Here is a 27,852-nt window from a genome sequence, read left to right as displayed (position 1 = left end):
ACTGGCCATGTGGGGTGTGCTACCAATCATCATCACATCATTAATTGCACAAGTTTCATGGGTAGATTTGAAGGCTTTTGCTGCAATTTATCTTCTAGGGTTATCACCTTTTTCTTTATACGCCTTTTGGGTGGTTCTCTCTTCTTACAAATGTGATACATCATGACAACACCACACGCTACTATATTGTAAGTATTCCTTTTCAACATAGAAAAACCTTGTAATTCTTCTCTTTTACATAACCAATAGAAATGAGTCTAGTAGAGGATTAAGCCAAGAAACACAAGATTTGACCAAATAATGAAAGCTTAATCTCTATTTTACCAAAGTCACCTGCAGATTTGATGAAGAGCTTGGATCTCTCTGTAGACTTGATGAAATTGATTTTTGTCTTCACCAGCTTGTAGAGCATGCTTGATTACCCCTTGGGCTAAGAGGAATTAGAAACCTTTGATCTGTGGAAGTAGAAATCACCAATTCATCTCAGAAAAACGGCGCCTGCAAAAATCGTAAATTTGGTTGCTTCCGTCGTGTCGCCGGCGGTTTGCTGCTCCCTTTGGATGGGCTTGAAGCCAATGATGTTAGCTAGCTTGTGTATAAAGCTTGTGCCCTAATTTTATGTGTGCAAGGTGCTAGAGACCCTCCACTGGCTGGGGGTGAAGGGGAAGATGAAGAACTCACTAAAAATTGATTTTTTTTAATTACCTACTAATACTAATTTCGACATCATCTGCATTGCTTTTATTGCCACAACAAAGGTTTTTTAGGGTTTCTGATGGAATGCATTCACCATTTGAGGTTTTAATGCCCTTTTTTTTCCTTAAGTGATCCTTATGTAGTGGTGCACCCACTCTAATGGTCCTTGGTATGGCCACTTTGCTGCCACATACATGATCAAATAACACATGATACAACATAGCATATTGAAACTAAAGTGTTAGAGAGAGAGAGGGGGAGAGAGGGAGGAGAGCCTTTGTTCAAATACTAATCTTTGCAATTCAGTGCTCTTATAAATTCATACGTGATCCGGTGGCTTGGTTATGACATTAAAAGAATTGTTCCATGCCCTTACGTACTATCATAATGATTATATATGGTCGGTTATGGCACTGGGATATGTCATTAGAAGGCTCACCCATCTGCATGGGCCAACTAAATGCAACTTGTCCATGTGCATAATAACTTTTTTCTTTAGTAAATTTTGTGGCACAATATCACAAGTTGCTCCATAGGAGATTTGCACATGGGCAAGCTAACGAAGCCCTTGAGAAAAGACCCTTCTTTTGCCAAGGAAAAAGAAAGATCTCCATCGCTTACCATATATTGAGCAATCATCCATCTAAGAGTTTCCCACCTAAGTGTGAAAAGATCCTTGAAGTCCATTAGAGTCTTTACAAGGAAGGGAAAACATACATACTATGTACTATGCATACATCCATCCCCCATAGTTTCCCACCCAAATGTGAAAAGTTTGCATTGAACCCATTTGGGCTTGGAGGGCGTTTATACCAACTGGCCATGTGGGGTGTGCTACCCATCATCATCACATCATTAACTGCACAAGTTTCATGGGTAGATTTGAAGGCTTTTGCTGCAATTTATCTCCTAGGGTTCTCACCTTTTTCTTTATACGCCTTTTGGGTGGTTCTCTCTTCTTACAAATGTGATACATCATGACAACACCACACGCTACTATATTGTAAGTATTCCTTTTCAACATAGAAAAACCTTGTAATTCTTCTCTTTTACATAACCTTCTTGGCCTTATTAAAATGATTTCGTGTGAGAGTTTGCTTGGATCTAGTATTTGACCCGGGGGGGTTGTATCCTCCCTTTTTTCGACATCATCTGCATTGCTCTTATTGCCACAACAAAGGTTTTTTAGGGTTTCTGATGGAATGCATTCACCATTTGAGGTTTTAATGCCCTTTTTTTTCCTTAAGTGATCCTTATGTAGTGGTGCACCCACTCTAATGGTCCTTGGTATGGCCACTTTGCTGCCACATACATGATCAAATAACACATGATACAACATAGCATATTGAAACTAAAGTGTTAGAGAGAGAGAGGGGGAGAGAGGGAGGAGAGCCTTTGTTCAAATACTAATCTTTGCAATTCAGTGCTCTTATAAATTCATACGTGATCCGATGGCTTGGTTATGACATTAAAAGAATTGTTCCATGCCCTTACGTACTATCATAATGATGATATATGGTCGCTTATGGCACTAGGATATGTCATTAAAAGGCTCACCCATCTGCATGGGCCAAAAGCACTAAATGCAACTTGTCCATGTGCATAATAACTTTTTTCTTTAGTAAATTTTGTGGCACAATATCACAAGTTGCTCCATAGGAGATTTGCACATGGGCAAGCTAACCAAGCCCTTGAGAAAAGACCCTTCTCTTGCCAAGGAAAAAGAAAGATCTCCATCGCTTACCATATATTGAGCAATCATCCATCTAAGAGTTTCCCACCTAAGTGTGAAAAGATCCTTGAAGTCCATTAGAGTCTTTACAAGGAAAGGAAAACATACATACTATGTACTACGCATACATCCATCCCCCATAGTTTCCCACCCAAGTGTGAAAAGTTTGCATTGAACCCATTTGGGCTTGGAGGGCGTTTATACCAACTGGCCATGTGGGGTGTGCTACCCATCATCATCACATCATTAACTGCACAAGTTTCATGGGTAGATTTGAAGGCTTTTGCTGCAATTTATCTTCTAGGGTTCTCACCTTTTTCTTTATACGCCTTTTGGGTGGTTCTCTCTTCTTACAAATGTGATACATCATGACAACACCACACGCTACTATATTGTAAGTATTCCTTTTCAACATAGAAAAACCTTGTAATTCTTCTCTTTTACATAACCTTCTTGGCCTTATTAAAATGATTTCGTGTGAGAGTTTGCTTGGATCTAGTATTTGACCCGGGGGGGTTGTATCCTCCCTTTTTTCGACATCATCTGCATTGCTCTTATTGCCACAACAAAGGTTTTTTAGGGTTTTCTGATGGAATGCATTCACCATTTAAGGTCTTAATGCCCTTTTTTTTCCTTAAGTGATCCTTATGTAGTGGTGCACCCACTCTAATGGTCCTTGGTATGGCCACTTTGCTGCCACATACATGATCAAATAACACATGATACAACATAGCATATTGAAACTAAAGTGTTAGAGAGAGAGAGGGGGGGAGAGAGGGAGGAGAGCCTTTGTTCAAATACTAATCTTTGCAATTCAGTGCTCTTATAAATTCATACGTGATCCGATGGCTTGGTTATGACATTAAAAGAATTGTTCCATGCCCTTACGTACTATCATAATGATTATATATGGTCGGTTATGGCACTGGGATATGTCATTAAAAGGCTCACCCATCTGCATGGGCCAAAAGCACTAAATGCAACTTGTCCATGTGCATAATAACTTTTTTCTTTAGTAAATTTTGTGGCACAATATCACAAGTTGCTCCATAGGAGATTTGCACATGGGCAAGCTAACCAAGCCCTTGAGAAAAGACCCTTCTCTTGCCAAGGAAAAAGAAAGATCTCCATCGCTTACCATATATTGAGCAATCATCCATCTAAGAGTTTCCCACCTAAGTGTGAAAAGATCCTTGAAGTCCATTAGAGTCTTTACAAGGAAAGGAAAACATACATACTATGTACTATGCATACATCCATCCCCCATAGTTTCCCACCCAAGTGTGAAAAGTTTGCATTGAACCCATTTGGGCTTGGAGGGCGTTTATACCAACTGGCCATGTGGGGTGTGCTACCCATCATCATCACATCATTAACTGCACAAGTTTCATGGGTAGATTTGAAGGCTTTTGCTGCAATTTATCTTCTAGGGTTCTCACCTTTTTCTTTATACGCCTTTTGGGTGGTTCTCTCTTCTTACAAATGTGATACATCATGACAACACCACACGCTACTATATTGTAAGTATTCCTTTTCAACATAGAAAAACCTTGTAATTCTTCTCTTTTACATAACCTTCTTGGCCTTATTAAAATGATTTTGTGTGAGAGTTTGCTTGGATCTAGTATTTGACCCGGGGGGGTTGTATCCTCCCTTTTTTCGACATCATCTGCATTGCTTTTATTGCCACAACAAAGGTTTTTTAGGGTTTCTGATGGAATGCATTCACCATTTAAGGCTTTAATGCCCTTTTTTTCCTTAAGTGATCCTTATGTAGTGGTGCACCCACTCTAATGGTCCTTGGTATGGCCACTTTGCTGCCACATACATGATCAAATAACACATGATACAACATAGCATATTGAAACTAAAGTGTTAGAGAGAGAGAGAGGGGGAGAGAGGGAGGAGAGCCTTTGTTCAAATACTAATCTTTGCAATTCAGTGCTCTTATAAATTCATACGTGATCCGATGGCTTGGTTATGACATTAAAAGAATTGTTCCATGCCCTTACGTACTATCATAATGATTATATATGGTCGGTTATGGCACTGGGATATGTCATTAAAAGGCTCACCCATCTGCATGGGCCAACTAAATGCAACTTGTCCATGTGCATAATAACTTTTTTCTTTAGTAAATTTTGTGGCACAATATCACAAGTTGCTCCATAGGAGATTTGCACATGGGCAAGCTAACCAAGCCCTTGAGAAAAGACCCTTCTCTTGCCAAGGAAAAAGAAAGATCTCCATCGCTTACCATATATTGAGCAATCATCCCTCTAAGAGTTTCCCACCTAAGTGTGAAAAGATCCTTGAAGTCCATTAGAGTCTTTACAAGGAAAGGAAAACATACATACTATGTACTATGCATACATGTTTCCCCCATAGTTTCCCACCCAAGTGTGAAAAGTTTACATTGAACCCATTTGGGCTTGGAGGGCGTTTATACCAACTGGCCATGTGGGGTGTGCTACCCATCATCATCACATCATTAACTGCACAAGTTTCACAGGTAGATTTGAAGGCTTTTGCTGCAATTTATCTTCTAGGGTTCTCACCTTTTTCTTTATACGCCTTTTGGGTGGTTCTCTCTTCTTACAAATGTGATACATCATGACAACACCACACGCTACTATATTGTAAGTATTCCTTTTCAACATAGAAAAACCTTGTAATTCTTCTCTTTTACATAACCTTCTAAGCCTTATTAAAATGATTTCGTGTGAGAGTTTGCTTGGATCTAGTATTTGACCCGGGGGGGTTGTATCCTCCCTTTTTTCGACATCATCTGCATTGCTATTATTGCCACAACAAAGGTTTTTTACGGTTTCTGATGGAATGCATTCACCATTTGAGGTTTTAATGCCCTTTTTTTTCCTTAAGTGATCCTTATGTAGTAGTGCATCCACTCTAATGGTCCTTGGTATGGCCACTTTGCTGCCACATACATGATCAAATAACACATGATACAACATAGCATATTGAAACTAAAGTGTTAGAGAGAGAGAGAGGGGGAGAGAGGGAGGAGAGCCTTTGTTCAAATACTAATCTTTGCAATTCAGTGCTCTTATAAATTCATACGTGATCCGATGGCTTGGTTATGACATTAAAAGAATTGTTCCATGCCCTTACGTACTATCATAATGATTATATATGGTCGGTTATGGCACTGGGATATGTCATTAAAAGGCTCACCCATCTGCATGGGCCAAAAGCACTAAATGCAACTTGTCCATGTGCATACTAACTTTTTTCTTTAGTAAATTTTGTGGCACAATATCACAAGTTGCTCCATAGGAGATTTGCACATGAGCAAGCTAACCAAGCCCTTGAGAAAAGACCCTTCTCTTGCCAAGGAAAAAGAAAGATCTCCATCGCTTACCATATATTGAGCAATCATCCCTCTAAGAGTTTCCCACCTAAGTGTGAAAAGATCCTTGAAGTCCATTAGAGTCTTTACAAGGAAAGGAAAACATACATACTATGTACTATGCATACATGTTTCCCCCATAGTTTCCCACCCAAGTGTGAAAAGTTTGCATTGAACCCATTTGGGCTTGGAGGGCATTTATACCAACTGGCCATGTGGGGTGTGCTACCCATCATCATCACATCATTAACTTCACAAGTTTCACAGGTAGATTTGAAGCCTTTTGCTGCAATTTATCTTCTAGGGTTCTCACCTTTTTCTTTATACGCCTTTTGGGTGGTTCTCTCTTCTTACAAATGTGATACATCATGACAACACCACACGCTACTATATTGTAAGTATTACTTTTCAACATAGAAAAACCTTGTAATTCTTCTCTTTTACATAACCTTTTTGGCCTTATTAAAATGATTTCGTGTGAGAGTTTGCTTGGATCTAGTATTTGACCCGCCGGGAGGGTTGTATCCTCCCTTTTTTCGACATCATCTGCATTGCTCTTATTGCCACAACAAAGGTTTTTTACGGTTTCTGATGGAATGCATTCACCATTGGAGGTTTTAATGCCCTTTTTTTTCCTTAAGTGATCCTTATGTAGTGGTGCACCCACTCTAATGGTCCTTGGTATGGCCACTTTGCTGCCACATACATGATCAAATAACACATGATACAACATAGCATATTGAAACTAAAGTGTTAGAGAGAGAGAGAGAGGGAGAGAGGGAGGAGAGCCTTTGTTCAAATACTAATCTTTGCAATTCAGTGCTCTTATAAATTCATACGTGATCCGATGGCTTGGTTATGACATTAAAAGAATTGTTCCATGCCCTTACGTACTATCATAATGATTATATATGGTCGGTTATGGCACTGGGATATGTCATTAAAAGGCTCACCCATCTGCATGGGCCAAAAGCACTAAATGCAACTTGTCCATGTGCATAATAACTTTTTTCTTTAGTAAATTTTGTGGCACAATATCACAAGTTGCTCCATAGGAGATTTGCACATGAGCAAGCTAACCAAGCCCTTGAGAAAAGACCCTTCTCTTGCCAAGGAAAAAGAAAGATCTCCATCGCTTACCATATATTGAGCAATCATCCATCTAAGAGTTTCCCACCTAAGTGTGAAAAGATCCTTGAAGTCCATTAGAGTCTTTACAAGGAAAGGAAAACATACATACTATGTACTATGCATACATCCATCCCCCATAGTTTCCCACCCAAGTGTGAAAAGTTTGCATTGAACCCATTTGGGCTTGGAGGGCGTTTATACCAACTGGCCATGTGGGGTGTGCTACCCATCATCATCACATCATTAACTTCACAAGTTTCACAGGTAGATTTGAAGGCTTTTGCTGCAATTTATCTTCTAGGGTTCTCACCTTTTTCTTTATACGCCTTTTGGGTGGTTCTCTCTTCTTACAAATGTGATACATCATGACAACACCACACGCTACTATATTGTAAGTATTACTTTTCAACATAGAAAAACCTTGTAATTCTTCTCTTTTACATAACCTTTTTGGCCTTATTAAAATGATTTCGTGTGAGAGTTTGCTTGGATCTAGTATTTGACCCGGGGGGTTGTATCCTCCCTTTTTTCCACATCATCTGCATTGCTCTTATTGCCACAACAAAGGTTTTTTACGGTTTCTGATGGAATGCATTCACCATTGGAGGTTTTAATGCCCTTTTTTTTCCTTAAGTGATCCTTATGTAGTGGTGCACCCACTCTAATGGTCCTTGGTATGGCCACTTTGCTGCCACATACATGATCAAATAACACATGATACAACATAGCATATTGAAACTAAAGTGTTAGAGAGAGAGAGAGGGAGAGAGGGAGGAGAGCCTTTGTTCAAATACTAATCTTTGCAATTCAGTGCTCTTATAAATTCATACGTGATCCGATGGCTTGGTTATGACATTAAAAGAATTGTTCCATGCCCTTACGTACTATCATAATGATTATATATGGTCGGTTATGGCACTGGGATATGTCATTAAAAGGCTCACCCATCTGCATGGGCCAAAAGCACTAAATGCAGCTTGTCCATGTGCATAATAACTTTTTTCTTTAGTAAATTTTGTGGCACAATATCACAAGTTGCTCCATAGGAGATTTGCACATGGGCAAGCTAACCAAGCCCTTGAGAAAAGACCCTTCTCTTGCCAAGGAAAAAGAAAGATCTCCATCGCTTACCATATATTGAGCAATCATCCATCTAAGAGTTTCCCACCTAAGTGTGAAAAGATCCTTGAAGTCCATTAGAGTCTTTTCAAGGAAAGGAAAACATACATACTATGTACTATGCATACATCCATCCCCCATAGTTTCCCACCCAAGTGTGAAAAGTTTGCATTGAACCCATTTGGGCTTGGAGGGCGTTTATACCAACTGGCCATGTGGGGTGTGCTACCCATCATCATCACATCATTAACTGCACAAGTTTCATGGGTAGATTTGAAGGCTTTTGCTGCAATTTATCTTCTAGGGTTCTCACCTTTTTCTTTATACGCCTTTTGGGTGGTTCTCTCTTCTTACAAATGTGATACATCATGACAACACCACACGCTACTATATTGTAAGTATTCCTTTTCAACATAGAAAAACCTTGTAATTCTTCTCTTTTACATAACCTTCTTGGCCTTATTAAAATGATTTCGTGTGAGAGTTTGCTTGGATCTAGTATTTGACCCGGGGGGGTTGTATCCTACCTTTTTTCGACATCATCTGCATTGCTCTTATTGCCACAACAAAGGTTTTTTAGGGTTTTCTGATGGAATGCATTCACCATTTAAGGTTTTAATGCCCTTTTTTTTCCTTAAGTGATCCTTATGTAGTAGTGCACCCACTCTAATGGTCCTTGGTATGGCCACTTTGCTGCCACATACATGATCAAATAACACATGATACAACATAGCATATTGAAACTAAAGTGTGAGAGAGAGGGAGAGAGGGAGAAGAGCCTTTGTTCAAATACTAATCTTTGCAATTCAGTGCTCTTATAAATTCATACGTGATCCGATGGCTTGGTTATGACATTAAAAGAATTGTTCCATGCCCTTACGTACTATCATAATGATTATATATGGTCGGTTATGGCACTGGAATATGTCATTAAAAGGCTCACCCATCTGCATGGGCCAAAAGCACTAAATGCAACTTGTCCATGTGCATACTAACTTTTTTCTTTAGTAAATTTTGTGGCACAATATCACAAGTTGCTCCATAGGAGATTTGCACATGGGCAAGCTAACCAAGCCCTTGAGAAAAGACCCTTCTCTTGCCAAGGAAAAAGAAAGATCTCCATCGCTTACCATATATTGAGAAATCATCCATCTAAGGGTTTCCCACCTAAGTGTGAAAAGATCCTTGAAGTCCTTTAGAGTCTTTTCAAGGAAAGGAAAACATACATACTATGTACTATGCATACATCCATCCCCCATAGTTTCCCACCCAAGTGTGAAAAGTTTGCATTGAACCCATTTGGGCTTGGAGGGCGTTTATACCAACTGGCCATGTGGGGTGTGCTACCCATCATCATCACATCATTAACTGCACAAGTTTCACAGGTAGATTTGAAGGCTTTTGCTGCAATTTATCTTCTAGGGTTCTCACCTTTTTCTTTATACGCCTTTTGGGTGGTTCTCTCTTCTTACAAATGTGATACATCATGACAACACCACACGCTACTATATTGTAAGTATTCCTTTTCAACATAGAAAAACCTTGTAATTCTTCTCTTTTACATAACCTTCTTGGCCTTATTAAAATGATTTCGTGTGAGAGTTTGCTTGGATCTAGTATTTGACTCGGGGGGGTTGTATCCTCCCTTTTTTCGACATCATCTGCATTGCTCTTTTATTGCCACAACAAAGGTTTTTTAGGGTTTCTGATGGAATGCATTCACCATTTGAGGTTTTAATGCCCTTTTTTTTCCTTAAGTGATCCTTATGTAGTGGTGCACCCACTCTAATGGTCCTTGGTATGGCCACTTTGCTGCCACATACATGATCAAATAACACATGATACAACATAGCATATTGAAACTAAAGTGTGAGAGAGAGAGAGAGGGAGAGAGGGAGGAGAGCCTTTGTTCAAATACTAATCTTTGCAATTCAGTGCTCTTATAAATTCATACGTGATCCGATGGCTTGGTTATGACATTAAAAGAATTGTTCCATGCCCTTACGTACTATCATAATGATTATATATGGTCGATTATGGCACTGGGATATGTCATTAAAAGGCTCACCCATCTGCATGGGCCAACTAAATGCAACTTGTCCATGTGCATGATAACTTTTTTCTTTAGTAAATTTTGTGGCACAATATCACAAGTTGCTCCATAGGAGATTTACACATGGGCAAGCTAACCAAGCCCTTGAGAAAAGACCCTTCTCTTGCCAAGGAAAAAGAAAGATCTCCATCGCTTACCATATATTGAGCAATCATCCATCTAAGAGTTTCCCACCTAAGTGTGAAAAGATCCTTGAAGTCCATTAGAGTCTTTACGAGGAAAGGAAAACATACATACTATGTACTATGCATACATCCATCCCCCATAGTTTCCCACCCAAGTGTGAAAAGTTTGCATTGAACCCATTTGGGCTTGGAGGGCATTTATACCAACTGGCCATGTGGGGTGTGCTACCCATCATCATCACATCATTAACTGCACAAGTTTCACAGGTAGATTTGAAGGCTTTTGCTGCAATTTATCTTCTAGGGTTCTCACCTTTTTCTTTATACGCCTTTTGGGTGGTTCTCTCTTCTTACAAATGTGATACATCATGACAACACCACACGCTACTATATTGTAAGTATTCCTTTTCAACATAGAAAAACCTTGTAATTCTTCTCTTTTACATAACCTTCTTGGCCTTATTAAAATGATTTCGTGTGAGAGTTTGCTTGGATCTAGTATTTGACCCGGGGGGTTGTATCCTCCCTTTTTTCGACATCATCTGCATTGCTCTTATTGCCACAACAAAGGTTTTTTACGGTTTCTGATGGAATGCATTCACCATTGGAGGTTTTAATGCCCTTTTTTTTCCTTAAGTGATCCTTATGTAGTGGTGCACCCACTCTAATGGTCCTTGGTATGGCCACTTTGCTGCCACATACATGATCAAATAACACATGATACAACATAGCATATTGAAACTAAAGTGTTAGAGAGAGAGAGAGGGAGAGAGGGAGGAGAGCCTTTGTTCAAATACTAATCTTTGCAATTCAGTGCTCTTATAAATTCATACGTGATCCGATGGCTTGGTTATGACATTAAAAGAATTGTTCCATGCCCTTACGTACTATCATAATGATTATATATGGTCGGTTATGGCACTGGGATATGTCATTAAAAGGCTCACCCATCTGCATGGGCCAAAAGCACTAAATGCAGCTTGTCCATGTGCATAATAACTTTTTTCTTTAGTAAATTTTGTGGCACAATATCACAAGTTGCTCCATAGGAGATTTGCACATGGGCAAGCTAACCAAGCCCTTGAGAAAAGACCCTTCTCTTGCCAAGGAAAAAGAAAGATCTCCATCGCTTACCATATATTGAGCAATCATCCATCTAAGAGTTTCCCACCTAAGTGTGAAAAGATCCTTGAAGTCCATTAGAGTCTTTTCAAGGAAAGGAAAACATACATACTATGTACTATGCATACATCCATCCCCCATAGTTTCCCACCCAAGTGTGAAAAGTTTGCATTGAACCCATTTGGGCTTGGAGGGCGTTTATACCAACTGGCCATGTGGGGTGTGCTACCCATCATCATCACATCATTAACTGCACAAGTTTCATGGGTAGATTTGAAGGCTTTTGCTGCAATTTATCTTCTAGGGTTCTCACCTTTTTCTTTATACGCCTTTTGGGTGGTTCTCTCTTCTTACAAATGTGATACATCATGACAACACCACACGCTACTATATTGTAAGTATTCCTTTTCAACATAGAAAAACCTTGTAATTCTTCTCTTTTACATAACCTTCTTGGCCTTATTAAAATGATTTCGTGTGAGAGTTTGCTTGGATCTAGTATTTGACCCGGGGGGGTTGTATCCTACCTTTTTTCGACATCATCTGCATTGCTCTTATTGCCACAACAAAGGTTTTTTAGGGTTTTCTGATGGAATGCATTCACCATTTAAGGTTTTAATGCCCTTTTTTTTCCTTAAGTGATCCTTATGTAGTAGTGCACCCACTCTAATGGTCCTTGGTATGGCCACTTTGCTGCCACATACATGATCAAATAACACATGATACAACATAGCATATTGAAACTAAAGTGTGAGAGAGAGGGAGAGAGGGAGAAGAGCCTTTGTTCAAATACTAATCTTTGCAATTCAGTGCTCTTATAAATTCATACGTGATCCGATGGCTTGGTTATGACATTAAAAGAATTGTTCCATGCCCTTACGTACTATCATAATGATTATATATGGTCGGTTATGGCACTGGAATATGTCATTAAAAGGCTCACCCATCTGCATGGGCCAAAAGCACTAAATGCAACTTGTCCATGTGCATACTAACTTTTTTCTTTAGTAAATTTTGTGGCACAATATCACAAGTTGCTCCATAGGAGATTTGCACATGGGCAAGCTAACCAAGCCCTTGAGAAAAGACCCTTCTCTTGCCAAGGAAAAAGAAAGATCTCCATCGCTTACCATATATTGAGAAATCATCCATCTAAGGGTTTCCCACCTAAGTGTGAAAAGATCCTTGAAGTCCTTTAGAGTCTTTTCAAGGAAAGGAAAACATACATACTATGTACTATGCATACATCCATCCCCCATAGTTTCCCACCCAAGTGTGAAAAGTTTGCATTGAACCCATTTGGGCTTGGAGGGCGTTTATACCAACTGGCCATGTGGGGTGTGCTACCCATCATCATCACATCATTAACTGCACAAGTTTCACAGGTAGATTTGAAGGCTTTTGCTGCAATTTATCTTCTAGGGTTCTCACCTTTTTCTTTATACGCCTTTTGGGTGGTTCTCTCTTCTTACAAATGTGATACATCATGACAACACCACACGCTACTATATTGTAAGTATTCCTTTTCAACATAGAAAAACCTTGTAATTCTTCTCTTTTACATAACCTTCTTGGCCTTATTAAAATGATTTCGTGTGAGAGTTTGCTTGGATCTAGTATTTGACTCGGGGGGGTTGTATCCTCCCTTTTTTCGACATCATCTGCATTGCTCTTATTGCCACAACAAAGGTTTTTTAGGGTTTCTGATGGAATGCATTCACCATTTGAGGTTTTAATGCCCTTTTTTTTCCTTAAGTGATCCTTATGTAGTGGTGCACCCACTCTAATGGTCCTTGGTATGGCCACTTTGCTGCCACATACATGATCAAATAACACATGATACAACATAGCATATTGAAACTAAAGTGTGAGAGAGAGAGAGAGGGAGAGAGGGAGGAGAGCCTTTGTTCAAATACTAATCTTTGCAATTCAGTGCTCTTATAAATTCATACGTGATCCGATGGCTTGGTTATGACATTAAAAGAATTGTTCCATGCCCTTACGTACTATCATAATGATTATATATGGTCGATTATGGCACTGGGATATGTCATTAAAAGGCTCACCCATCTGCATGGGCCAACTAAATGCAACTTGTCCATGTGCATGATAACTTTTTTCTTTAGTAAATTCTGTGGCACAATATCACAAGTTGCTCCATAGGAGATTTACACATGGGCAAGCTAACCAAGCCCTTGAGAAAAGACCCTTCTCTTGCCAAGGAAAAAGAAAGATCTCCATCGCTTACCATATATTGAGCAATCATCCATCTAAGAGTTTCCCACCTAAGTGTGAAAAGATCCTTGAAGTCCATTAGAGTCTTTACGAGGAAAGGAAAACATACATACTATGTACTATGCATACATCCATCCCCCATAGTTTCCCACCCAAGTGTGAAAAGTTTGCATTGAACCCATTTGGGCTTGGAGGGCATTTATACCAACTGGCCATGTGGGGTGTGCTACCCATCATCATCACATCATTAACTGCACAAGTTTCACAGGTAGATTTGAAGGCTTTTGCTGCAATTTATCTTCTAGGGTTCTCACCTTTTTCTTTATACGCCTTTTGGGTGGTTCTCTCTTCTTACAAATGTGATACATCATGACAACACCACACGCTACTATATTGTAAGTATTCCTTTTCAACATAGAAAAACCTTGTAATTCTTCTCTTTTACATAACCTTCTTGGCCTTATTAAAATGATTTCGTGTGAGAGTTTGCTTGGATCTAGTATTTGACCCTGGGGGTTGTATCCTCCCTTTTTTCGACATCATCTGCATTGCTCTTATTGCCACAACAAAGGTTTTTTACGGTTTCTGATGGAATGCATTCACCATTGGAGGTTTTAATGCCCTTTTTTTTCCTTAAGTGATCCTTATGTAGTGGTGCACCCACTCTAATGGTCCTTGGTATGGCCACTTTGCTGCCACATACATGATCAAATAACACATGATACAACATAGCATATTGAAACTAAAGTGTTAGAGAGAGAGAGAGGGAGAGAGGGAGGAGAGCCTTTGTTCAAATACTAATCTTTGCAATTCAGTGCTCTTATAAATTCATACGTGATCCGATGGCTTGGTTATGACATTAAAAGAATTGTTCCATGCCCTTACGTACTATCATAATGATTATATATGGTCGGTTATGGCACTGGGATATGTCATTAAAAGGCTCACCCATCTGCATGGGCCAAAAGCACTAAATGCAGCTTGTCCATGTGCATAATAACTTTTTTCTTTAGTAAATTTTGTGGCACAATATCACAAGTTGCTCCATAGGAGATTTGCACATGGGCAAGCTAACCAAGCCCTTGAGAAAAGACCCTTCTCTTGCCAAGGAAAAAGAAAGATCTCCATCGCTTACCATATATTGAGCAATCATCCATCTAAGAGTTTCCCACCTAAGTGTGAAAAGATCCTTGAAGTCCATTAGAGTCTTTACAAGGAAAGGAAAACATACATACTATGTACTATGCATACATCCATCCCCCCATAGTTTCCCACCCAAGTGTGAAAAGTTTGCATTGAACCCATTTGGGCTTGGAGGGCGTTTATACCAACTGGCCATGTGGGGTGTGCTACCCATCATCATCACATCATTTAGTGCACAAGTTTCATGGGTAGATTTGAAGGCTTTTGCTGCAATTTATCTTCTAGGGTTCTCACCTTTTTCTTTATACGCCTTTTGGGTGGTTCTCTCTTCTTACAAATGTGATACATCATGAGAACACCGCACGCTACTATATTGTAAGTATTCCTTTTCAACATAGAAAAACCTTGTAATTCTTCTCTTTTACATAACCTTTTTGGCCTTATTAAAATGATTTCGTGTGAGGGTTTGCTTGGATCTAGTATTTGACCCGGGGGGTTGTATCCTCCCTTTTTTCGACATCATCTGCATTGCTCTTATTGCCACAACAAAGGTTTTTTACGGTTTCTGATGGAATGCATTCACCATTGGAGGTTTTAATGCCCTTTTTTTTCCTTAAGTGATCCTTATGTAGTGGTGCACCCACTCTAATGGTCCTTGGTATGGCCACTTTGCTGCCACATACATGATCAAATAACACATGATACAACATAGCATATTGAAACTAAAGTGTGAGAGAGAGAGAGAGGGAGAGAGGGAGGAGAGCCTTTGTTCAAATACTAATCTTTGCGATTCAGTGCTCTTATAAATTCATACGTGATCCGATGGCTTGGTTATGACATTAAAAGAATTGTTCCATGCCCTTACGTACTATCATAATGATTATATATGGTCGGTTATGGCACTGGGATTGTCATTAAAAGGCTCACCCATCTGCATGGGCCAAAAACACTAAATGCAACTTGTCCATGTGCATAATAACTTTTTTCTTTAGTAAATTTTGTGGCACAATATCACAAGTTCCTCCATAGGAGATTTGCACATGGGCAAGCTAACCAAGCCCTTGAGAAAAGACCCTTCTCCTGCCAAGGAAAAAGAAAGATCTCCATCGCTTACCATATATTGAGCAATCATCCATCTAAGAGTTTCCCACCTAAGTGTGAAAAGATCCTTGAAGTCCATTAGAGTCTTTACAAGGAAAGAAAAACATACATACTATATACTATGCATACATCCATCCCCCATAGTTTCCCACCCAAGTGTGAAAAGTTTGCATTGAACCCATTTGGGCTTGGAGGGCGTTTATACCAACTGGCCATGTGGGGTGTGCTACCCATCATCATCACATCATTAACTGCACAAGTTTCACAGGTAGATTTGAAGGCTTTTGCTGCAATTTATCTTCTAGGGCGCTGACCTTTTTCTTTATACGCCTTTTGGGTGGTTCTCTCTTCTTACAAATGTGATACATCATGACAACACCACACGCTACTATATTGTAAGTATTCCTTTTCAACATAGAAAAACCTTGTAATTCTTCTCTTTTACATAACCTTCTTGGCCTTATTAAAATGATTTCGTGTGAGAGTTTGCTTGGATCTAGTATTGGACCCCTTGTCTTGTATTGATTTATGCAACTTTGTCTATTTGTAGTTTATTTTACCCAAAATTTTTTACCTTGATTGCTCTTTATATATATATAGATATATATATATATTATATTATATTATATTATATTATATTATATTATATTATATATGCATTTATGTGTGCTAATATGTATTGAATTGAAAGAAATTTTCATCAAAAGTTGGGTTATTGGGATTGATTAGAGCAAATTAGGTATCCTTCACCCATCTCTCCCTTGTTGATTAACATGAAGTCTTTAGTGATTTCTTACTAATGATAAGTCAAAATGCATTTATTATGCATGGGCTTTGAGATGAAAGCTATGCCACCTTTATTGTTGCCTTTGGCTCAACCTAATATTAATTAGTGTGCTAAAATATTAATGGGATAATAGATCATACCACAAAAAGCAAGGAACTTTATCACATAATGGTTGTCAAGGGAAGTATGCAATGCCTTAGAAACTTTATCACATAATATTTGTCAAAGGAAGCATGCTATGCCTCAATGCCATTCCTATATAAAAATAATACTGCAACAATTTCATCTATCTAACAAAATCATTGTTGTTTTGAAAGAAAATATACATCACCTTACATTATTATAGTTTTATATTCAAGTTGATCATGCAAGAAACTTTACTATTTTTCAATGTTAATCAACTTTGTAACTTTCTTAAAGAATGAGAAAGTTACTTTAGTTATTCAATTTGACTTCTCTTTAAAGACTCCGATGGAAGGAGATACACATCCTTTTTTCATAAAGTGCCTCATTTATAAGCAATGGTAAAAGAATCATTTCAAGATTGCACATGATTATTTTTCATTATTGCGGCATAATATTGTTTACTTTTGCGCATGATAAAAGAATCACCTAAATTCATCGATAGGCATGAAAGCTATGTTCTCTCACACTATTCACCACCATTGCAACTAAACTATAAATCAAATGTGCACCTTGGCTCTTTTTTCTCATTAATATAATGTTTGTCTACATGATAGCCTTTTTCTTTCTACAATGATGAAGTCTATCTTCACATGCAAGTTCAAATAAGAAATATATTACAACTCCTTCAATTACATCTTGGCAAAGTGTGGGACATGTCGGTAATGTGTGGGAACCAATTGTGACATACACATGCACATCACCGCTTATATGATTAAGTAGTCTAAATTGGTAAAGTTCGTTTATGATGGTTGTAGGCCAAAGACCCAATGTTCAAGTCTGGTAAAGTTCATGGGTGATGGTTATAGGATCACTAGAATACATTATTTACCAAATAATGAAGTCTTAATATCTTAGCCGACAAATAAATAACAACCCTTTCTTGTGATAAAGCTAGGGGTTTTAACCTTGCCGAAGGGAAGGAGCTATGGAGAGCTCGACCTATGCTTTAATGACTTTGTGCATCACAAAGAGAGAGAGAGAGAGAGAGAGAGAGAGAGAGAGAGAGAGAGAGAGAGAGAGAGAGAGAGAGAGAGAGAGAGAGAGAGAGAGAGAGAGAGAGAGAGAAATGCAAGCAAGCATGCAATCAACAAGAAGAAAGCAAACATTCAAGATATAGCATAAGAGCTTAACAAGAGATCAACCCAAATTCAATTATGATAATGGGATTATTTGTTGTATCATTACTTTAAATTTTCTTATATACAAAGTCTCATATGTACAATGGTCGGCTCCACCACCTCGAGGGCCCAAAAGCTAGTGAAGCTAATGTTAGAATCTATGTATATAGAAAAGAGTGATCAACTGGCATTACACAAGTCATAAGATTAGTGATATACTAAAATCAAATATCATGAAGCACATTGCATGGTTATAAAAGATTACAATAGCTAGACTACATAAAAATATGGCAACTCAAAAATGTTAACCGATACGATTAACACCCCTTCCTAATCTTGATTCTACACTTGAAATCGATGTTAATGAGTTGGGATGCTATAGTCGTGCCACTAGGTCACAAACTTGTGCCGGTCATTAAGTGTGAGAGGAAGGATCTAAGAGAATACTTTATAGGGGGTTCAAAAGTGTGTGTTGATGAAAGTCAATGATGGGGGGGGGGACTAGAAACCATTATACTCTTTGGAAGTAGCCAAATGGGTGGTCGAGTGGAGGGTGGAGAAAGGCATTGATGAGCCTAAAGAATTTGATGGTGGCTTCGATCGCTAGATTCAAAACCTTGTCATTTGCCTTGCAGAAGCGATTTATAATTTGGATCATCCACCTTCCAATGATTTCTTTAATGTAATTGGAAGGTGGAATGTACGGGAAGTTGTAGAGGAGCTTGCTAAAAGTCTCCTTTTTGGCTTTGTAAAATTCTTCCCATGTCGAGAAGGAAAGTAAAGATCAAGAATTCTCTTGTAGCTCGGAACTCACTTTGATTGGCCCTTAATGTTCATCAAGGCGCTCTACCTTTAATGTTGGGGTTTTTTTAGACATATGATTCATGGTTGAGGTGGGGATGAGGTACTTCTTGAGTATCTTAAGTTCCAGCTTATTGGAGATGAGCTCACTTTTCAACGATTATCCATAGAGGATATTCACTGATCTTGGTTATGTTTGGGATCCATTGATCCTTGAGATCTTCTCTTTTCCTGATCTTTGTGCAAAATATATATGGGTGGTTAGGGAGGAGATTGGTATGAGGGACTTGTTTCCTGATCTTTGTGTAGAATCTATATGGGTGGTTAGGGAGGAGGTTGGTATGAGGGACTTGCTTCATTGGGTTTTTGTGGATGTGGAGAGAGAAAGAGAGAGATGGTATGCTATTGAGAGTTAGGGAGAGGTAGATAGTGGTGATAGAGAGGGATAAAAATTGGTGATAGAGAGAGGTAGATAGTGGTGATAGAGAGAGGCAAGACCTAGAGAAAGTAAGAGAGAACCTAGAAAGAGAATGAGACATTGAGAATTTAGAAAATTTCTCACCAAAAAATATCCTTCGAGAGAAGCAAGCAAGAATACAACTCATTGTACACACCACAATTCACAAGCAAGCATGCAAACAACAAGAGGGAAGCAAATATGCCAGCTATTAGCACAAGAAGTAAAGAAGAGTAAATTAAAACTCAATTATGATAATGGGATTGTGTGTTTTCTCATTACCTTAAAATGTATTATATATACAAAACCTAATATGGGGGTTAAAGAGAGTGAAGCTAATATTCTAGGCTATGCATATACAAAGAGTGATCAACCAGCACTACACTTTGTAAACTTGGTGATATCCCAAAATTAAATATTATGAAGTACATTGCATGGTTACAAAAGATAATTATCTCATCTTCTTCTTAAATCAAGTGTTTTGCATGAGGGCTGCAAAACTAGTACTAGAGCATGCATGTGGAAGGCTTGAGCATTTGGTATGAGAGTTGGTTCATCTTGTTGGGAAGAGAGCAAATGGTTTCCTTGCTTTAAAGACACCAAAGCAAGCTGCATTTTGCATTGGTTGCTTCAAGGGGCCTTTGCAAGCCTTGCTTTTGATCCAAAGTACTAGGCCTTTTTTTTCCCTTTTTCCATTTTAAAGTTCTTTCCGTCTGTGTATATATGGATGTACAAGGACAACATCAATGACATCTCCGTTTGTCCATATAGGTCCATGATCGTCGTGCCTTCCATTTGTCTTGGATGGCTTCACTTCGGTACAATACTTTGGATTTCTATCAGAATGGGTCTCTCTCTCCAGTCAACCTGCTTTTTGTATGTGCTCAAGGTGTTACGGTTCTATACAACACAAGACCACGTCAACTTATTGACATCAATGATTAGGGGCCTCACTTATCCCTTGGCTTTATTTTTTTAATCTTTTGTTGGTAGCCTTTATCGCAACATGGAATTTAAACCAAAATCACAAAAATTTGTACCAGTATACCAACAAATTAATGATTTAAAAAACCCCCCAAAAACTCTTTTATGATATATGGAAAATGCTATAATGTTAGCACCACTAGCACCTCCTTCAAGAGAAAAGCACAACGTTCGCATGGTTATGATGCTACTTGCACTCAAGGATCTCAAAATACCAAAATATATAGGCACCTTGGCTTCTCACATTGTAGATGCAACAAATCAGTGCCTCTCTGAGTGGAAGAAAAGCTTTGCTTTATGTGATATTACAAGTGAGCACATTAGGATTTAGCATGCCACATTTAACTTGTAAAAGATGCGGCTCACCATTGCTGGTGCAAGATCCAAAAGGATCAAGAAATCCCAAGCACTTAGGGAGGAGTTTAAGAACATGTTTATTTAGAATTTTGTGCCTTGAGTTGAGAAGAGTAGAGATTAGACTCTTGGTTTTTATCTCTCAAAAAATATTATAGTTAGTAGTATGTAAATAGGTATAGAGAGGCTCTTATGGAAATTTCTATAGGCTATACCATATTTTCTCCATGTTTAAAAGAATGACACAAGTTTTCCTTAGGTTTGGTTTGAATGACAAACTTTGGCCATTGGTGTGATGTGAAAATTGTCTTAGTTTATGAGGAGAGTCAAAAGACACAAATTTTTTCGCATCATCCAACTCTCATTTTGTGTGACATGAAGGTATACTGATAAATAGAAGGGTTTCATCTCAAGTGTACTTGTCTACACCACTCTTACCACCCAATTTCAAGCTAAAAGTGCCTTAAGGCTGCTAGATCTAAGCATTGGTGCATGCTTTTGACGCTATGCATATATCCTAAAGAAGTCTTTTGGAGAAACAAATTCTTGCACAACATTATTTTTCTTGCTTTGTGTATGTAGCCATCGGAATCCCCATTTCTCTCACCTCTTCTCTTCCTCTCTCACTTCTTTTGAAAGTACTTATGGGCATAAGCTGTAACAATGATTTTCCATAGGCCCCAGCTTAAATGCAAGGTTGATATGTGGTGGTGTGGAAGTCTTCTTTATGGGTGAGGAGGGACCTTTTTATAAGATACTTATACTAATGCCTTTATTCCAATGTTGTTGGTATGGGGTGATACGGCCATAAGCTCTAACAGTAATATTCCATATGCCCCAGCTTTAACGCAAGGTTGATACGTGTTTTTGTGAAAGTCTTCTCTATGGGTGAGGAGGGACTTTTTTATAAGATACTTATACCAATGCCTTTATTCCAATGTTGATTTTAGTATAGGATGATATAGAACCACAACTTTTAAAATTCTCTAGGCAAAAGTATTTAACAAATCTTTGCAAACTTTATAGACAATTGAGTGATTCCACTTAGTGCATCTCATTGATGTTGAGAATAAGAAGCCTAACTACCAAGATATGCTTTTAATTGGCGTGAGTGCATCTCATTGGTGTTGAGGATATGGAGCCTAGCTACCAAGATATGCTTTCAATTGAGAGCTAACTTTTAGGAATAATTACTAATGTTCACATTTCTTAGTTTGAAGGAGGGGAGAGTATTGGAGACACACATAAAAGAAGGTAGGTTTATATATAAAAGACCAACACCATGTCACACATGATCAATAACACAATATGGGTCCCAAATGCTTTTCCCATTAATTAATCAACCGTAGAGAAAGGAACCTTAGTGAAGGTATAGCTAGTTAGTGAGATGTCAGAACCTTAGGGAGTAAGGAACCTTTGTGAGCAAGCCTTTTGGAGACTTCGATCTTTTGGAGGGTTCCAAGGAGGCTTTTAAAATCCTTGTGGCTTACATTTTTCAAGTGTGTGTGTGTTGAGAGAGAGAGAGAGAGAGAGAGAGAGAGAGAGAGAGAGAGAGAGAGAGAGAGAGAGAGAGAGAGAGAGAGAGAGAGAGAGAGAGTGAGTGAGTGAGTGAGTGAGTGAGTGAGTGAGTGAAGAAGAAGCCCTTTTTAACGTCATAGGAACAATCCCAAGAGACCAAATATGATATATCCAATGGGAGTGAGATTCGAACACAAGGTGTGTTGAATAACAACTCCATGAGCTAACTAATCTACCACACTTGGGTGATAGAAAGGTTAGCCCATTTTGTTTATTTACCCATAGACACAATGAGAGAGAGAGAGAGAGAGAGAAAGAGAGATCATTTGTTCAAATTCCATTTCTTGCCCTCCAATGCTCTTATATAGAGTCATGAGATTCATACGGGTCTATCGTCTGATGGCTTGGTTATGCCATTACAGGATTCATTCCATGCACTTAGTTCTGGCATAACGTTCATAAGTGGTGGTTGGCCGAATTCACCTCTCTCTCTCTCTCTCTCTCTCTCTCTCTCTCAGTAAACTTGGACGCACAACCTCGCATGGGACAAATACTAGAAAAGGCTATGCTCCTGCAAGAAAGATCTGCACCGCCCATTACCATATATTGAGCAATCTTGAGCCCTTGAGAGAAAACAATTATCCAAGAAGGATCTGCACCGCCCATTACCATATACTGGGCAGTCTTGAGCCCTTAAGAGAAAACAATGATATCCACTGCCTAGCCATACATACGGGTCCGTCCATCCCATAGAGTCCCGCCTGCGTGTGAATCGGGCGCTCAAAAAGTGATATAAAATAATGCTAGGAGGTGGGAGGATTAGCCACGTGGCCAGCAGCAATATTCTGTGTGTGTGTGTGTGAGAGAGAGCATTTTGTCTCAATATCGAACCCATTCGGGCTCGTAGGGTGTTCATATCGACTAGGTGCGTCATCATCAAGGGCACAGCTAGATCTGAAGGCTTCCGAAGCGTTTCGTCTTCTAAGGTTCTCTTTTACTTTTAAAGAAGCTTTTTAGGCGGTTCTCTCTTCTTGCACACACCATGACATCGCTGCACACTACTATATTGTAAGCATCTGCAGAAAGTGCTTCTAATTCTTCTCTTTTTCATAACTTTTTGGCTTTATTAAAACGTTTTCCGAAGAGTGTTTGCTTGGATCTAGCATGCGGCCCCTTATATTGTATGGATTTATGCATCGTTGTCAGTTTGCAGTTTACTTACTCCAGAAAAATTCACCTTCGTTGCTCTTTATATTGATATATAAATGCATTTTTGTGTGCCTATATATATTGAATTGAAAGATTTTTTTTCTTTCATCAGAAGTCTGCGGTATTGTGAGGGCTTAGAGCAGGCTAGATATCCTTGCACCCACTTTGATGATATCAATGAAAAAATCCTGTTATAGCCATGGTTCCACGTGCTGTACTTTGTCTCACTGTATCACTCCTTGTTTTGATTAATGCAGGGCATTTGTCTAGTCTACGGTTTCTACATAGCATGTGCATGTCCGCATTGATGAAGTTGCCATTTATGAGGATGTAAAAATATTGCGGCTGGATGGAAGGCGGATCAAATTTTCCAGGGCATCTAGAAGGAACAAAAAGTGTAGCACTGAATGGAAACGAGCAGTTCGTTTCTCTCCGAGAGTGCTTATCGAAACCCTTGGATGGGGACATGGATGAAAGGCCAGGTGTGAAACCCATTGCCATTGAGCATGATGGAGATTCTAGGAGGAGGAGGAGGAGCAATGGGAGTGGGCTGATTGCCAAATTGCGATCCTCTTTTTCGAGGAGGAGGAGCAGCAGCAGCAGCATAAGTCAAACCTTTTTGATCGAGGATGTGCGGTATGCGGAGGATCAAGTGATTGTGGAGGAGTTCCGGCAAATGCTTCTCACTGAAAATCTTCTCTCAGAAAAGCATGATGATTATCATAAGCTCCTCAGGTGATTCTGGGTATCTACAAAGGTAGCTTAAGAATAGATAAATGGGTTTGTAATCATGTTATGAATGATTTGTGTCACATGGCCTAATGAGATGGTATATATTTAAGGCTTTTTCCAATACTTTTTGACATCCAATGGCGGACCAGGTTTTTGCAAGCTCGCAAGTTTGACATTGACAAAGCTAAAGTCATGTGGAAAAACATGCTACAATGGCGAAATGATTATGGCACTGACTATATAGAGGTGTGTTTAGAGACTCTGCCAAAAGTGCATGTGAACTTATCAGCTTTATGAGCTAATCCACAAGTGTATTCTTGTGTGTGTGAGCATGCAAGTGCTTTGAAAGAGAGAATGTAAACAATATCAAAGCATGTGTCTACACTTTTTTGATTTTTATTAGCTGCACAGCCATTGTGTGCATGCATCCAAGGGGGAGAGAGAAAGAAAGAAAGATGCAATTAAGGTCCAAAGGCCCAAAGGGTCTATGAGATTGAAAACATGTTACATATGAACCTTGAGTAAATTGGATGTTAAGACAATATGAAATAATTGAAAAACTAGCTGCCGAAAGAAAATCAAAGCCAACAAACTTTGTAGGCTCTATGTGTACAATTAGTAGGCATCAATAAAACCTCATGTGTCGAGACTCATAATGTGTCATCGTCCTCATGGACCGAGTCCCTGGCCTTGAAGTAGGTCCCGGATTGTCGTGTGCACACCTTAATTGGGTGCCATGTAGGCAGTTTGGAGTAGTTTTGAGAGCCCTATAGGTGCTTAGGACATGCATCAATGATTGGGACAAGGATTGGGCACAATATCAACACATTTTTTTGACAATTTTGATGACTTTTTTATGGCTTGAAAAGGGCTGGCTGGATGGGAATACGACCTGTGAACAAAATCCCGTTATAAAGGCAGGTCAAGGGTCTTTTTTGAGCATTTAGAGATAGTGGACGCAGACCCAAGACCAAGGGCAAGAGAGCCAAGACCAAGGGCATGCTGTCATGACACTTGGATCAGCCAAGTGCACCACCAAATCAACGTTTTCCATCAATGCACACATAGGAGGACAATAAGCATTTAGTTCATGCAAGAGTCGATCTGATTTATGATATGCAATCATTGTAATTACTCATTCATTTAGCAAAATATAGGAGTAGTAGATTAGGTAAAGAGTCTCTCTCCTTTGTCTCTCTAGTTACTTGTATGCAGTTGATGATGCTGTTAGATTTAGGTTCTTTTTCATTTATGTTTTTAACTAGGATCATTGTAACCCATTTTGTAACATATTTTTGGTCTCATAGACCCTACTGGTCTTTTGAAGACGTTAATATAATCTTAATTCTTTCTTTCTACCTACTTCGTTGTGTCATTTATTGTGCATGTGGTAATCTTTGTTGCAAAGTGGTAACACACTTCCACGTAGTTGGTGTGTGTTACATTGGTACCAGAGCCTAGGGTAGTCATAGGCATGGTTTTTGAAATCAAGGTTTGAATTTTAGGGGTTTCAAGCCAAAATTAGGACATATTTTTCATCTGTTTAGTCTTTGCATTAGTGTTTTCAGCCCCAGTTTTTTAGGTTGTGTAGTAATTCGGGTTTGCATTTTTGAATCCGCAATCAGCATTGTGCCATTAGGATTCTATTCATTGGTCTTGTGCCAGCATTAGTTTTGAATGCAGATTATCGTGTTTTCTTCTCCAAGAAAATATGGCATACATGGAATATGTTCTCATGTTGAAGAGGGCGTTGGCTAGAGGCTTTGAAGCAAGAGATGGGTTTTTCATTATGAAAGATTTCGAGTGGCATGAAGATCTATGGGAGATGTGGGGGTTTAAGTTGGTTGAATGTTAAAGAGAGATCCAAGAACGAATTGCAGCCAAGAGAACTGCAGAGACTAAGGACAAAGGTACGAAAGTGGAGAATTCACCAAAGGTTGAGTAGGATACGAGAGAGCTTGAGTAGGATACCAGAGAGCTTGCAAGACTGGAAGCGGATCGAGTGATAGTTTTCTCAAGTAAGGAGTGTAGACCAGTAGAAGATTATGAGGAGGTGCCTATATCCAAGCACCAGATTTCATTTCAAATGACTAGCAGATTCTTGAGGAGGCACAATAATGCCAACCATTTAGGTATGTCTCTCTAATGGAGGAGAATGAGACGAATGCCACAGGATTTTCTGAGGGAGCAGAGGAATCTCATACGTCGGAAGAGCATCCATTGGTTAAGGAGCGAAAAGAAGAGACAATAGTTCAAGTGGAGGATGCAGTCGCAGAGGAGCCAAAGAGTTGGGAGATGAGCCTACGCTCCAAGAGGGGATGTCACGTGTGTCAAAAGTGCGCAGCGGAAAGCGTGACATAGGCACAGAGAGAACGAAGAAAACGAATCTGCATAATGATGAAGAAGCAATGATACAAACAGCCCTGTGCAAGGGGTGGTCCCCGTAAGTGAGGACATGATGAGCAACTCCCTTGAGGGATGACCCGGGCCTGAAGGCCCCTGTCAAGATATCTCCAAGTGAATAAGAGCATGGCCTTATATAGCTCCTTGTGGAGCTGGCCGACTGGCTCTAGAAAAAGACCCACGACTGGACAAAAACAAACATGTGATAATGGGTGGCCAACCCTACAACCAAGGGCCTAACATGAAGAAAAAAATAAGGTGTTGCCCGGGAAAAATCTGGGCACCCTTGATACACAACTTGTGTTGGCACACTACGAGGAGATGAATAATGCTCAAAATCCAAAAATGAACCACCAGATGTCCATATCTCCAACCCAATCTGTATCACACCAGTCCACACAATGTGCTCCCTCTTCAGCCCAAGAAAGGATGTCGTTTGACTCTCTACCTCCAAGAAAAAATTATGCTCCTCAGAGAACACCGCCGAACTGTCTCCCTGTTGGCACCCCCTCTAGACACCCTAAAGGCCCACAATGTCTACATCAGCCCTGGTACTCAAGCCTCAACTCTGAGCTTGTTGAGCACCAATCTCTAGATACAAGGTTTCCGGATCTCCATGTATTCATCGGTCCAAGAATGCCTCTCTGTCCTGCTAACACTCCAAGTGGAAGAAACATACCTCCAGCACTGTAGCTGACAATCCTGCTGGCACCTGACCTTTAAAACCTGTATCCATAACTCGTCGTCGCGTGATGGGACTACTACTCACACACCCCTATGAGTCACCCAATCACATGGCAACACCCCCCCTGAGCTCTTTGGTGTTAACTATGGCATTGAGCTCAAGAAAGCTCTCCTGCCAAAACCTGACAACCCTAGCTGGCAAGCTCCCAACCAACTAGTCACGTGTCCATGTGGAACCAAACATCCACAACTCATCATCCCAAAGCACAATCTGATGTCAAAATTCTGCACCAAAACTACTGCTCCACTGGTACCTACCTGTACACCTGCCATGCATCCTGTTCCCATCCTGCAACTGAGCAAGTACCTGTGAACCTCGACAACAACTCTCGTCACCAAATGACCTACCTTGCCTCTGCATGAATGCCGATATCAACCTGTACACCAAGCTCCCAAATCAATGCTCATCCTAGGGATGAAGACTCCTGTGCCTGTACCTTGTACCCTGTAATCCAGAAGGCCATCTGCCTGGGGAATAGGAGTGGCTCGAGTAACCACATCCCTCTCTCAAGGTGAACACCCTGAGAACCTAAAGGAAACAGCAAAACTATGCTGAACTGGCACACCCTCTGCCATCGAGAAAGGACTAACTGTCTTCCACACACACCTCGAGGATGTGAATCCAAGTGTGCACCCATGAGTCTGAAAGCTCTGACAAAGCAAAGATTGGCC

At 39.6% G+C, this 27,852-nt stretch overlaps 1 protein-coding gene across 8 annotated transcripts in view; it reads left to right on the top strand.

Moving 5' to 3' along the window:
• Positions 1 to 22,250: 22,250 nt before the first annotated feature.
• The window catches only part of LOC147623506 (phosphatidylinositol/phosphatidylcholine transfer protein SFH12-like), a 41,586-nt gene continuing 35,984 nt past the window's right edge, over positions 22,251 to 27,852 (top strand). Inside the window, exons 1-3 of one of the 8 annotated variants that reach the window (XM_086821684.1) lie at positions 22,251 to 23,078; positions 23,559 to 24,036; positions 24,183 to 24,279. In XM_086821684.1, the coding sequence (XP_086677810.1) occupies positions 23,651 to 24,036; positions 24,183 to 24,279 (483 nt within the window). In that variant the 5' untranslated portion in view covers positions 22,251 to 23,078; positions 23,559 to 23,650. Of the gene's footprint in view, positions 23,161 to 23,190; positions 23,445 to 23,558; positions 24,059 to 24,182; positions 24,280 to 27,852 lie in introns of those variants that run through there. The other 7 variants (XR_015269391.1, XM_086821690.1, XM_086821685.1 and 4 more) reach the window with 7 other exon arrangements.

The sequence above is a fragment of the Cibotium barometz genome, chromosome 27, assembly GCF_041138505.1.
Source record: "Cibotium barometz isolate CiBa-2024 chromosome 27, ASM4113850v1, whole genome shotgun sequence".
Taxonomy (NCBI): domain Eukaryota; kingdom Viridiplantae; phylum Streptophyta; class Polypodiopsida; order Cyatheales; family Cibotiaceae; genus Cibotium; species Cibotium barometz.
This window is presented reverse-complemented; position numbering and strand designations above follow the sequence as displayed.